Source organism: Merops nubicus, unplaced genomic scaffold, assembly GCF_000691845.1.
Source record: "Merops nubicus isolate BGI_N331 unplaced genomic scaffold, ASM69184v1 scaffold5632, whole genome shotgun sequence".
Classification (NCBI taxonomy): domain Eukaryota; kingdom Metazoa; phylum Chordata; class Aves; order Coraciiformes; family Meropidae; genus Merops; species Merops nubicus.
Window position 1 is genome coordinate 17,240 of NW_008594136.1, and position 13,488 is coordinate 30,727.

At 42.9% G+C, this 13,488-nt stretch overlaps 1 protein-coding gene across 1 annotated transcript in view; it reads right to left on the reverse strand.

Moving 5' to 3' along the window:
* Window positions 1-13,184, reverse strand: part of CHD1L (chromodomain helicase DNA binding protein 1-like) — a gene marked incomplete at its 5' end in the record, with an annotated part of 23,393 nt that extends 10,209 nt beyond the window's left edge. Inside the window, 11 exons of the mRNA XM_008935641.1 lie at window positions 1-68; window positions 1,166-1,239; window positions 2,701-2,797; window positions 4,059-4,151; window positions 5,243-5,398; window positions 5,742-5,904; window positions 7,574-7,655; window positions 9,253-9,284; window positions 10,818-10,932; window positions 12,156-12,262; window positions 13,072-13,184. The exon at window positions 1-68 is cut by the window's left edge and continues 52 nt beyond it. Coding sequence (XP_008933889.1) covers window positions 1-68; window positions 1,166-1,239; window positions 2,701-2,797; window positions 4,059-4,151; window positions 5,243-5,398; window positions 5,742-5,904; window positions 7,574-7,655; window positions 9,253-9,284; window positions 10,818-10,932; window positions 12,156-12,262; window positions 13,072-13,184 — 1,100 coding nt within the window. The remainder of the gene's footprint in view (window positions 69-1,165; window positions 1,240-2,700; window positions 2,798-4,058; window positions 4,152-5,242; window positions 5,399-5,741; window positions 5,905-7,573; window positions 7,656-9,252; window positions 9,285-10,817; window positions 10,933-12,155; window positions 12,263-13,071) is intronic.
* Window positions 13,185-13,488: the final 304 nt, after the last annotated feature.

Here is a 13,488-nt window from a genome sequence, read left to right on the forward strand (position 1 = left end):
AAAGTTCTTAATGGCAAGGTGTCTCTCTTCACCCCTGACAGAGCCGTCCAGCCGCTCGTAGCTGTAGCCTTTTCAAACAAGCAACAGTCATGTTTCTGAAATTCTGTCTGTGCTCCTACCCTCCCACCTCATTCTCCATTGTCTCACTGTTGTCCTCAATCTTTTCATGCCCAACCCTCCTGCCTTGATTCCCATTTTATTGCCTTTCAGCTCCTTCAGCCTTTCCCAGTTAAGCCTCCTATAAACTGAAATAGTGACCCTGACTTCCAGATTGACTGTTGGCAAAGGGTAATTTAGCTGAGTCTGAAGCAGAGACTTCTAACATTTAATTTACTGCTTGGAAACACAACAGGAAAATTCAGAGCCAAAGTAAAAGAACATTAGCACACAGTCCCATTTCAGACTGTGCTGTGCTGGCTGTTGGCCCCACAAAACAGGCCAACAACCATTGGATCCTCCTTACACAAAGTCCCACAGCCTTCAATGTGTGCTTTCCTGTGAGCAAGCAGTATGGAATATGGCCCTACATTTGGCTTTATCCTGCATTATTAGTTGTCCAAAACCATAAACACCAAACAAAAGCCTCTTTCATGGGAAATCCTAAGCAGGCATGCAGCCATGTGGATTGAAACAAAAGAAAATGTCCCAAGAACACTTTGGTAACCTTGCCAAAAACGGTCTGATCCAACCTGCCCTTGTAGACATGTTGGGGCCCTACTGCCAACAACTGTTTTAATCAAAAACTAATTTCCTGGTATGAATGTGGCCCAATTTGTGTTTTGTGCTGGATAAACTGAACCTAAAGCAAGCCTACTGCCTTTATTACAGTTACTTCAGGACTCGGGTACATAACTGAACACAGGTATATAATGAAATATTGCTACTCTGCCATCTGGTAGCTCTGTTTTATCTAGGAACCAGAGCTGAAACTGCTTTGAAGAACAACATTTAAGTGTCAGATCATTTCAGGCATGTGGTAACACAGTGAAGAGCTGACTCAAGACCCTCCAACTCACAGTGGCCACTTCAAGAATATGGTTTCTGTCTACTAGGAAGCAATAAATCTTCACAGTCCCTTCTCCATCCCAGGCAGATCAACCGAAATCAAGAGCAAAAATATAGGGCAGAGGATAAGCTATCTGCTGCCAAAGCACGCAGAACATACCCCTATAGTCCATGTAGTCTTGCAGGATGTCAAGCAGTTGAGTCATCTGAGAAAAGAGCAAGACACGGTGGCCTCTGGAAGAAGAATATGAGACACCATGAGCCTCAACATACTGTCACAGCATTTCAGAGTGGTAGAGGGCTTACAACAGCTCAATCAGTTCCTGCTACAGAGCACGGCCTCATCACCTCTGTACACCAAGCCTCAGAGTCATGGCCCATTCCCCCCCACATGGTCAGCCCCACATCCAGACACAACCAGTGAGCTTCATCTGCCACCACCAGCTGCCATGTCCAGAGTCTGCAGTCACAGAGACATAAGGCTCTGGCAGGTAACTGTTGCTGGCTGGATGCAGCCTGGCAAGAATCCAAAGAAAACTGTCTAAAAGGACCCTCAGCTTCAACCTAGCATGAGGTCTTCCTCACCACATGACCTGCCACACCAGACTGCTCTCAAATCACATACTACAAAGCATCTTAAATGCTGGCAAAATGCAGTATCAGTATCTCTGTGACAGTAGAGCATTTCCTCCTCTAGCAAATGACCCTCAAAGACCAAACTCTGCCTGCAATCAGTGTGTAAGTGAGAAATCAATCCTTGTTTCTCCTAGTTCTAGGCCTCAGTGCTGTTTAAAATCAGACCTCACTGTAGAAGAGAACACAGGCATTTTCATGTCCAGAATTTGCACAGGGCTGGTCCTATGGCAAAGACACTCAAGGGAGAGGCACCCACTCACAAGGTGCTCTGCAGCAGAAGGACACAGACCTCCACAATCACATTAGAACTTTCCAAGGTCTGATGAAGCTCTGCCCTTTGGAAGCAGTCAAAGGGAAATCACAGCCCAAATAAGAGAGAAGAGAAATCAGAGCCCAGTTAAGAGAGAAGGTACAATTTGTGTCATGAGGTGGCACTGCTTCACAGACTGCACAAGAATGCAAACTGCAGTTTCATTTGCCTCCCATCTGAGAGCTGGAGGTAAATATCCAAGGTCCTTGCCTTCCAGGTTCTGAAGTCACCAGAGCCCAGCACTATGAGTTCCAAATGCCATTCCCAAAGCTGAAGTTTCAGCTTATTCTTGGGTTTTGGTCCAGTCAAACTTCTTTTTCATCTTTGCTATGCATACTGCCTCCTGGGCTAATACAGGCATGGTAGCACAAAGGAACTCAACTGATGCATTAGAAGCTACTCTCAGGAAACCCACAGTCAAACCAGATATGCTGAATACCATCTTAGATGGTTACTCTTCCTTGTTCCCAAATATGAGAACGTGAGAGAGTCACTGAAGTGTTTTGAGAAATGTTTAAAGGGAAGCTACAAAAATCTTTAATGTTCCTCTCTAACACCTCTAACACAGCTCCTTATACTGAAATGACTTCTTTCAGGTAGTCAGTAACATGCAGTAAATAGGGCAGTGCTTGAGTTGTGATGAGCATCTGCTCAATCTATGGCTAAATAAGGTAGTTTGACTTCCCAGTTTACGACCTCTCCAACTTTTGTCAACCCCACTCTGTCCTCCTCACCCCAGCATAACATACCCAGCATACAAGAATGAAAGGAGTTTATCCAACAAACACAGCTTGCCACTGGCTTCAACAATATGGTCTCCAATCTCAAAGGGTTCTGGCTCAACACCTGGAACAGAAAGGAGCTTCAGAAGCAGAACTAATACTATGCAAGTAACAACTCAGTGGTCAACCTTAGTGTTTCTGCACTGCCAGCTATCACTAAGCAGACCCCCATAATGCTTGCTGGAGAAGTCCTCTGTCTCTAAAGAACACTCTCAGTATTCACAAAGCATTGTGATTTCATTGTTTAGATGAGAGTAGATGCATTGATGAGAAAACAAGTGGAGACCTGCAGTAAGAAACTCAGACTTCACAGAGTCCCCTTATTCCTCATTATTGATGAACTGTCATATGTTGGAACTGGTCACAAAAGCACAGCTGGTTCTGATTCAAGTACAACACTGTTCATTACTTACTGCTTCTAAGCATGAGACTGCCAAAAAATAATAGAAAGCCACTGTGTAAATCAAGAAACTTATTTCTTTCTATTTCAAGATAGAGGATTGCTTCATGGAATTGTTTACATTGGAAAAGACCTTTAAGATCATCAAGTCCAACCATTAACATAACTCTACCAAGTCCATGGCTAACCCACGTCCCTAAGCACCACCTCTACATGACTTTTAAACACATCCATGGATGGTGATTTAGGCACTTCCCTGGGCAGCCTGTTCCAGGGCTTGACAACCCTTTCACTGAAGAAGTTTTTCCTAATATCCAACCTAAACCTCCCCTGGCACAACTTGATGCCATTTCCTCTTGTCCTATCACTTATTCCTTGAGAGATGAGACCAGCACCCAGCTTGCTACAGCCTCCTTTCAGGTAGTTGTAGAGAGCAATAAGGTCTCTCCATAGCCTCCTTTACTTCAGGCTAAGCAACCCCAGTTCCTTCAGCCACCTCTGGTAAGACTTGTGCTCTAGACCCTTCACCAGCTTCATTGCCCTTCTCTGGACCTGCTCCAGCACCTCAATGTCTTTCTTGTAGTAAAGGGCCCAAAACTGAACACACTACTCAAGGTGTGGGCTTGCCAGTGCTAAGTACAGGAGCATAATCACCTCCCTAGTTCTGCTGCCCATGCTTCTTCTGATACAAGCCAGGATGCTGTTGGCCTTCTTGGCCACCTGGGCACACTGCTGGCTCATATTCAGCTGGTTCTCAACCAACACCCCCAGATCCTTTTCTGCTGAGCAGCTTTTCAACCACTCTTCCTCAAGTCTGTAGCTTTGCCTGAGGTTGTTGTGGCCCAAGTGAAGGACCCACCACTTGGCCTTGTTGAAACCCATACCGTTGCCCTCATCCCATATAGACCCAGCTCATGCTTCTTACCATTGAAAAGGTATGGGTGGGCAACACATTTCCGAAGCTGAATTAAGACATTCTGAAGTGTAACCTTCCTTCCTGTTTCATTTTCAAATGCATCTGTAACAAAGAGCACAGAAAAGGATCCTGAGCAGGACAGCCCATGCTCCACCACGGGTAGGAACATCTAGGCACCGAGTGCTGCTCTGCTGTGCTTCTGCACTGGAGTTTCTCTCTGCATATCACACCTGCATTTAAATTTCCATCTCAAGACTAACACGTGTTCTCATGAACCAAACAAAACTTCCCTCACATTTTTTGCACAAGCCTTTAGAAAAACACCCCGATGAAAACTATTCTGTCAAACTCCCTGGAACTTTCTGGACTCCCTGGAAAGGGTCACCATCATTATTCTCAGTGAATTATAGGTCTAAAAATTATCTAAGATATTGAAAGAAATTTTCTGCAGTTAATTTTATTTAAAAAAAAAAAAAAAGTAATACAGGAGAGTCAAGATCTACTGGCCAAACAGGAAGTAAGAAGGGTTGCATTCTTTTTTAGGAGAAAAAGAAGATAATGTGCACGTCTGCTGACTTTAGAAGAAGGTTCAGCCTGCCTGGTGATGTGCATGCAAAATGCCATTGGCTCCTTGATGCACCAGGCATTAGCCCTAGAAGAACAAAGGGTCTCCATCCCCCCAGTTTTACTTTCCCGACAACACATTAGCACTGGCGTGTCATATAATGTGGTATGTATAGATGGAAGAGGAGGAATTCAGAGAAAAGCAAATTGTTTCTCACTCCTACCTCAGGATGCCTTGTTAGTTCACGTGTACTACTACTGGAAAATTTGTAGAAATTCACAGATTCAGAATTTCCTGTACCACTCTTTTGTCTGAACACAAAAACATGTGATAGCAGCAGGCTTACTTGGTGATACGTATTTTTAACTACAGGCTGGCCCAAAGCAGAATTCTGAAGCTGACCCTCTCCAGGGTCAAAAGCTCAGCTCTAGATTCACATCTCTGGCTTTATCACAAGCTAAAAAAAAACACAAATCAAGCAGCCCAAAGCACTGAATTGGGCATCTTGATTCTATGCATATTATGCAGCCCAAAGTATCTTCTCCTTGAATACAACAAAGCACGGATTTACAAAAGGAATTAAATCTGTTTTTAGAAGTAGCTGATAGTGTTCAAACCCCTTGGTTACCTAGATCCTTCATCAAAATGGCCTTGTAGTACTTCTTCTGCAGAGCTGACATTCCATGGTACAGAACCACTTCCACCTTCTTCGGCAGTTCCGCAGCCACCTCCGACTTGACTCTTCGGAGCAAAAATGGCTGCAGAAGATTGTGCAGCTCTTTGGCTATGCAGAGGCAAGGAAAAAGAATAGAGGCAATTACTGCATGAACTGTGAGGAATTGTATACAGTGCCTTCAGAACTGTACTTCCAAAATAAATATATATGGAACTTTTTATTTGTTAGTGAAATGGTTGAAGCTCAGTTTTACAAACAGTGAAACCAAAATACAGCTGCATACAGTAAATATGTTAGAGCTACACTAAAGTAGTAATTATTTTTAGTGGCTTTGTTTTAAAGCTAGTCAGCATTAACAAAAAAAGAAAATCAAGTGAAAGGGACACAGCATGTCTGCTTCCTCATGGAGGTAACAGCTGGTTCTGATTCAAGTACATTACTTATTACTGACCTGGTTCACTCTCCTTTTCAATTGCTTGGTAATACTCAACAAACTCTTTCACTTGTTCCCTAGGAAATATGTCAGGCTCAATAAGGCTGAGTAAGGAGTACAGTTCCTGAAGGCTATTCTGGATTGGAGTGCCTGTGAGCAGCAGGGTGAAGCCTACTGAGAACTGGAAGAGAACCAGCAACAAACCAAAATTATTTGGAGAAAGTATCTGGAACTAAAAGTTACTTAATATACAACTCCACCCATGACCCTGGTAACTTAAAGATGACACGTGGCACAGAACTGCCCACAGAACACTGCCAAAACCATCCAACATAAGGTATAGTCTGACCCTCACAGAATCACAGAATCGTTTAAGTTGGAAAAGACCTTTAAGATCAACCATTAACCTACCACTGCCAAGCCACTGCTAAGCCATGTCCCTAAGCACCATATATTACATAACTTTTAAACACACCCAGGGATGGTGAGTCAGCCACTCCCCTGGGCAGCCTGTTCCAGTGCTTGACAACACTTTTCAGTGAAGAAACTTTTCTTAATATCCAATCTAAACTTCCTCTGGCACAACCTGAGGCTATTTCCTTTTAGCCTTATCACTTGTTACTTGGGGAAGAGACCAGCACCAGCATGCTAGAACCTCCATTCAGGTAGCTGTAGAGAGCAATAAGGTCTCTGTCAAACCTCCTTTTCTCCAGACTAAACAACCCCAGTTCCCTCAGCTGCCTCTGGTAAGACTTGTGCTCTACACCCTTCACCAGCTTTATTGACCTGTCAAACAGCTCCACCAGACTGACTAAGATGGCATCAATGCAAGGAAGACAATGTCAGAAAAATAAGAACAAAGTGCAAACCAAACACCATTAAAATTCTCAGATGCACATGCTCTAGGGCCCAGTGCTGCACACCCACTGATAGGTCATGAGAGATGACTGTTAAATGCTGTTGGAATAGGACAGTGAAATGGAACTGCAAATGACTATGTTCCATTTTTGTGTGCTGACTAACTGACAAGCATAGCAACATTATCTAGTCCAAGCTGCTTACAGCAGGGGTATGATTACCTTTGGAAAAATACAAGTCTTCTCTCAAGTTTGGTAAAAGATAATACCTTAGGAGGAAAGCTAAGGTAGAACATGCCTGTTTCTTTGTGACTACAACCAATGCTCCTGAATTACAAACGTCATGGACAATATGTTCAGGAATTTAATAAAAAAATTGCTTTTTCAAGGTACTGCAGTTCATTGCTGCCCATGCCAGCCCAGACCTCATGCCCACGTTTCACTGCCACGACAAGAACAGCCTTCATTCAGGCATGCACTGTACTTCAGCAAGGTGCTTTGGGCTGGAGCAATTCTATTAATTTCAGTAAAAAAGTGTGGCTCCATTACATGGGACAACAGAAGTCAATAGTTCATGAGTTGAGGTCCCATGAACTAGGCAAGAATTTCTTCACCCTGCCAGAGCTGTAGACAGCCTCCTGCCACTTTATATTGTCTTAGGTCAGCCAGACTTCTACCACTTCAGCAGCACAGCAATGGTTCAGCACTGTGCCTGGTTGCTTTACATTTTTTGGTCTCTCAAATTGCTCCAATGTGTCAAGCCCAAACAAGAGTCAGAATGACAGTTAAGCTTCAATACTGCCCACCTCCATGCAAAGCCAACAAGACAGGCCTTTATCTGTCTGCCACTAAGGATGGGAATCTGTTCATCAGCTCTGATGGCAACTGGTTGTGGCCCAGAGCTTAATAAATACTCAGAGGAACACAGGACCTGTATGCTATACTGAAAAGAGAAAAGGCTTTAGACACCATGACATGGATGAGTTATTTTACCTCAGAAAGTGTCCTGTGAAGAAGAGAACTTTGATTTTTCAGTCTGTGAGCTTCATCTACAACCAAGGCAGCCCAGTTAAAGCTGAAAAAACCAGCATCTTCAGTTAGAAGCAAACAATTGATTCTTGTCAGTGCAAAAAAAAATGACATAAGTGGTGGTTCTGCTTGGATGAACTTGAGATGGTCCTGCTCCATCAACCACAAGCAAACATCACAAGCAGGGTGGGAGGAGTTCATAAGTACTCATTTTCAAGAGTCAAGGCAGCTTCTCAACTGCAGCCTGGATGAGTTTTTCTGAAATCAAAACTAAGTAAATTCACTTGAATTTGTTGCCTCTCTCTCCACTCTCATTTTTATGGGGCAAGTGGCATAAGCACAAGATAGTCAAACATTCAGGGGTGTCTACCATTTGGAACAAGAGGGCTGTGAAAGTAGGCCCTTGCACCTGTGCAAAACCCCAACAACTATGATCAGCTAGCCATGGCTGAGTGATCATAAACCTTCTGCAAATCACTCAGGATGGGACCTTCAGCTTGTTCTGGGCCTGACACAGCTATAGGCAGCATCTCATCAAGCAGGCTCTGAGTGTTCCTACACAGGACAAGGTACAAATGATTAGCAGCCACTTTTTCCAGAAGGAATACTAGAGGGCAAAAAAACCCACCCTTGAGTGGCATGGCTTTGAGGTTATGCACCACCCTTAGAAGTAGGAGCTGGCACTTCTGTGATGCTAGGGCTAGTCACTTGCTCTCCCTGGGTACTACATCCCTGGGCTAAGCTGAAAAACAAGCAGAACTATACACAGCAGTGAGGGACATGATATGAAACTGTAAGGACAGTATGGCCATGGCTACCTCTCCTAAGGCCTGGCTTCTACCACAATGTGTTTGTTCAGCACAACCTGCTCTTTCCACTAGTGGCCAAGGGCCACTTTGCAGAAAGGTAACAAGGCACCTAGAGTGGGCCCAACCAGTCCTGGGAAATCCAAAATTGTGTGAGTTTAGGCCACTGGGTTTCTGCTCCTACAAAGATCCTGAGCTATTCATGGTATTTGGCTGCCCCCAGCACTTGTCACAGTGCTTACCACTATTGCAAGGCACTGGCACTATTCCTAAAAAGTATGAAAGCTCTTCCCCCTTTCAAGTATAGGCTTCTGTAAAATCCTGCATGGCCATGACAGTACTTCCTACAGGCTGAACTTCAGCTATATAATCCATCTTGCTAGGAAGCATAATGCTCCACAAATCCTCCACAGTTTTGACTGGTGGTGGGAGGCAATAAACTTCAGGATATGGTATTTGCACACGATCACCATGGTCTCAAGCAGGCCCAGTTTAACAATTTTGCATCTAATACCTGTACAACCTGAAGCTTTTGAACATCTCCTCTATTGTCAGTATCAATCTTCTGGACTGATATTTAGTGTCAGCCACTATGTATCATATTATTTCAAGTTAACTGGCTAGAACACTGTCCTTGGGGGAAGTTCACGTGCATCTTAACTGACATTAAAGATTCTTCACTGAAAGTGGGTAAAGGCAAAGCTCTAATCACAAGCAAAGAACATCCTTGGCTCTTGTGAAGCAAACATGTAATCTCACACACAGATGAACATATGCTTAAGAAACCACAGCCAGACATACAGAACTAAATGTCAAAAAAATTAAAACCAGACTCACGATTTTAGAAATGTTGCATCTTTCAGACAAATCTGCAATGACAAGAAATGAACCATGATTTATTACTTAATCTAATATAAGAGTTAAGAAACAGAACATCTTTTTGTCATCTTGCAAACTATGGTGGAATGGAGCAGAGCAGAATGAAGTCACTTATTACCCGAGAAAAGTAACACGACAGCTATTGTAACCACAAGCTGTTGTGATCCTACACTTTAACTCATTTCTGGCAAAACTCCACCAACAGAACCTCAGAGAATTAATGGAAATTTACACACACCATAAATGCTCTTCACCTCTGTAAAGTTTTTCATCTTTCTCACTAAGAAACACCACATGCCTTCAGCATCACAATCTTTTTCACTCTAAGCAAACATGTGCTTCAGTGCATTAATCTAAGCTGGTACAATGACCTGGTACTATCCTAAAGTGTGGACATTGCTTGTCCAACTTCAGATTTAGAGGAAGATGAATTAGGTCACTCAGGAGAAATCTTTAAAAAGCACAAAATTTTATCATCAAAAGCAGCAGAGACAAGGAAGATCCTGGCTAAGTGAGTATCTCAATACAGTTGATAGTTTTCTTGGGCTTCCTTCAGTATGAGCACCTCCATTTGCCACATTCAGGACAAGGGTTATCACTGCTACCTGCTCCCCTTCTGCAATGTGGAAAAAAAATCAGGTTCCGAGTAGTCAGCACAGGTCACTCAGCTCCCAGTGGGAAAAGACTGTAAGATGTATGAAGAGAGGGAAAGAAAAAGGGCAAAGGGAAAGGGAAATCAAATGAAAAAAAAAAGAAAAGAAAAAAAAAAGCTACAAGAGATGTTTCTCATGTAATTTTAAGATGATGTGTTTGTGAAGAGATTTTAAAAAAAAAATCAAAGTGCTGATATGAAATAACACTTGAGTGAGACTGACTCATAGGAGAAAATAAGGGCTTTTTCCCCACTCTAGATAACTAAGTACCAGATCATGCAAAGTCCACAGCAGTGGGAGCAACCATATTCTGGCTGGTTCCACTTACAGCAGGGCAGGACCTTCTCAGGATAGCTCTGATCACATTCAGCCCAAAGTCCTACCAACTGCAACAGGAACCTCACCATTCTGCTATCCAGGAATGAGTTTTATCTGAGGAGGGCATGCTGAAGAGGGCACAAAAAAGGCAAACTCTTTCTAAGTGTTCTTGCACTGACAGATGAATAGAGTAGTAATGAACACCATACACGTGTACGCTCCATTAAATGTTAAAAGATCCATGAGGCACCCTACAAAGGCAATGCAGATACCACCTAGCATTAGTTGAGGATGGACATGTGTCTGTTTTCTTTACTCAAGGTGTGATAGAGCTATGCAGAAATGCTGGAGTTAAAGTAGATTATCCTGGGAACACAAAAACTCCTGCAACTTAGATGAGTTGGTGCAACAAGTTACAGAGTAAAAAATCACTGAGAAAGGTCAAAGATGAGTACAAAGGACATGTACAAGTGGGAGCTGGGTGGTACAGAGGAATGGGAAAAGCAAGGAAAAACCTGAGCCCTCCTTTCAAGTGTCAGAGACATCACATACCTCATATGTTGTCAAGAGCACATGGAAGCCAGATTGCTCTCTGAAGCTCTGCTGCAGTTTGGGTCGTTCCTCCTTGTTTCCTATGTATGTCACAAAACAAAGACCCGGAGCAAGCCTGTTGTCAGGAGAAAGATCAAAAACAGTGAGTCAGGCTAAGTCTTTCATGTGTTTATGACCCCAGGCCCCATAATCAAACAGCTACTGCACAGACAATGAGAACCTCCTACCCAAACACTCTGCCCTCCTGTGAGATGTGGCCAGATCTTAGGTTTTGAATCTAACCCCTTCCTGATTAATTTGCATCTCAGGTTCACACCTCAGCTGCTGGTTCTGGTTTGGACAAGTCCCAAATAAACTGCGTTCTCCTAGGTCTCAAAGTCCAAGGCAGATGATCAAAAGCCAGTCTGAAAAGCCCAACTGCTATTTGGAACTGAAAAAGCTCATGAGAATCAGGTGAATGAATAGTTTGCCTAGCTGAGACCAAAGAATTGGCCTAAATCATACTAACATAAGGGCAAACAATGTCTGCAGCAAACAGGCCCCACACAGGGCCTCAAAAATCTATCCTCTTCGTCAAAAAGCAGATAAAACCAGCTGCACAAAAGAGTTGGGACAAAAAAAAATTCTTCCTCATTTAATCCCCACATTGGGACCTAATGTTCTTCCTGGATACCTGTTTGCTGCTGACCTATGAAGGGATGCACCTTCTCCCAACTATTGTAAATATGTCTGTCCAAATCAAGCCAGCTCACTTCAGAAGATGATCTGGATGACTTGAGATGCAGAGACAGCGTACTGACCTGACAGCCACATAGACAGACTTCTGTCCTAATCTTCAACTTCTGTCCTCCCTCTTAAAAAGCAATCTTTGGTCTCCAGCTTGAAAATGTGCATATTCTGGGCACAGCAAATGCACCATCAGCACAGTCACTGCAACCCAGTGCAGACAGGCTGCATGCACAGATGTCATGTATTATGCATGCATATGTGAGCATGCCAAGGAAGATACTATTCAACTTGGGTCTCACCTTTCATCATACAGAATCCTGGCTGTCTTCAGCAGATTTTGCCTAAGAGAGGCTGAGCATGGAGGGTTACAAATCAATAAAAAGCAAGAAGCTAGTGCGGGCACTTGGACTGAAAGTTGGCCAATACTGTAAGTTGGATGAGTTCACGTATACCACAGCATTGTAAAGACAATGCATTAACTGCACAGCTTCCCTTTTTAGTGATTTCTCCTTTTGAAGGAAGAAAACTGTTGGATTGAGCACATTTGAAGAGAACCTTTGTAACTTGTTGTGCAGGAATATGACAAACCAGGCAACTGTTGAAACTTACCTCTCCAGCTCCTCCTTCCAGTTGCTCAGAACAGACAGGGGACAAAGTATCAGAAATTTCTCTGTCTTTGTTACTTTTTTTGTCAAATAAAGAAGTAGAGAAATAGTCTAGAAAACAAGGAAAATATTTTTTTTTTAATATAACAAGGAAAGGGTTCAACCCAATAACCTGAAGCTACATAAACAGTGCCCCTGTTGAGCTTTGTAGCTAGTTTCCACAGGTCCTCTAGCACAGAGCAGAGCTAACACAATATCAAATGAGATCCACCATCAATGACAAAAATACTTAGATCCCAAAACATGACCTTGGTCATGTCTGGAGCTCCCTTAAAGGCCCTTCTCCCACAAAAAAAGATGATCTACTATACATTACTTTCTAAACTCCCAGTTTGTTACTTAAGACCTACTGAGTACCATCAGCTGAACCAAGGCACAAGCAAGTCGTTTTCTAACAAAACTGAAACCCACTGAAAAACTTACAAAGAAAAAAAAAAAACAAAACCAGAAAAGCTCTGAAAAATTTACACCTATAGATCTGAATCCACATGTTGACAAACTCAAAAGTCATCTTGCTGCATGTGCACCATAATGACATCATCCCCTCTGTATTGCCTGTGTATTGTGTCTTCAACTCCACATACTATGAATTATGCATTAACATGTCTGTATAAAATGACTACTCATTTTTACAAAACCCTGAAACCTTTTCAGAGTGTTACTCGGGACTTAACAGTTGTCTTAAGTGATTAAGGAATGGAAGAAACAATGACCTCTCTTCTCTTCTGAGCATGGACTTCAGGATGGGGCTGCTTAACTGAGCAATCATGAGGGTGCTCTTTATTTCTCATTCTGCAGACACACAGGGCTAAAAAAAATGTTAGGCAAAGATCATTTTCCAGAAGATGATGACAACATACCTGACATGTCTTCCCAAGACCCATCTCATCACCCAGGATACAGCCATGCTGGACTTCATAGCATTGCACCAGCCAGCTTACTCCTTCTATTTGGTAAGGTCGAAGCGTTATGCCTGGGAATAAAGGCAATTTGTTACATTTACACAGTCAGACCTCGAAGCCACTAGAAACAGGTCCTGCCCAGAACAGGCCTTCCCAAATATCTGCCTCACAGGAAAAGCAGAAGCTTAGTTTTCAGCAGAAGCTGTTTTAGCCTGCTGGAGAGCAGAGACACTGATGTTATAGCAAATCCATTAAACTAAACCCTATTCAGGAACTTGCACTCACAAAAACTGCCCCAAATCATTACAAAGGCCTGTAGAAGGAACCTAATTTGATCATTAAGCTGCTACTTTGCATTGCTAAAAGACGGCTTGA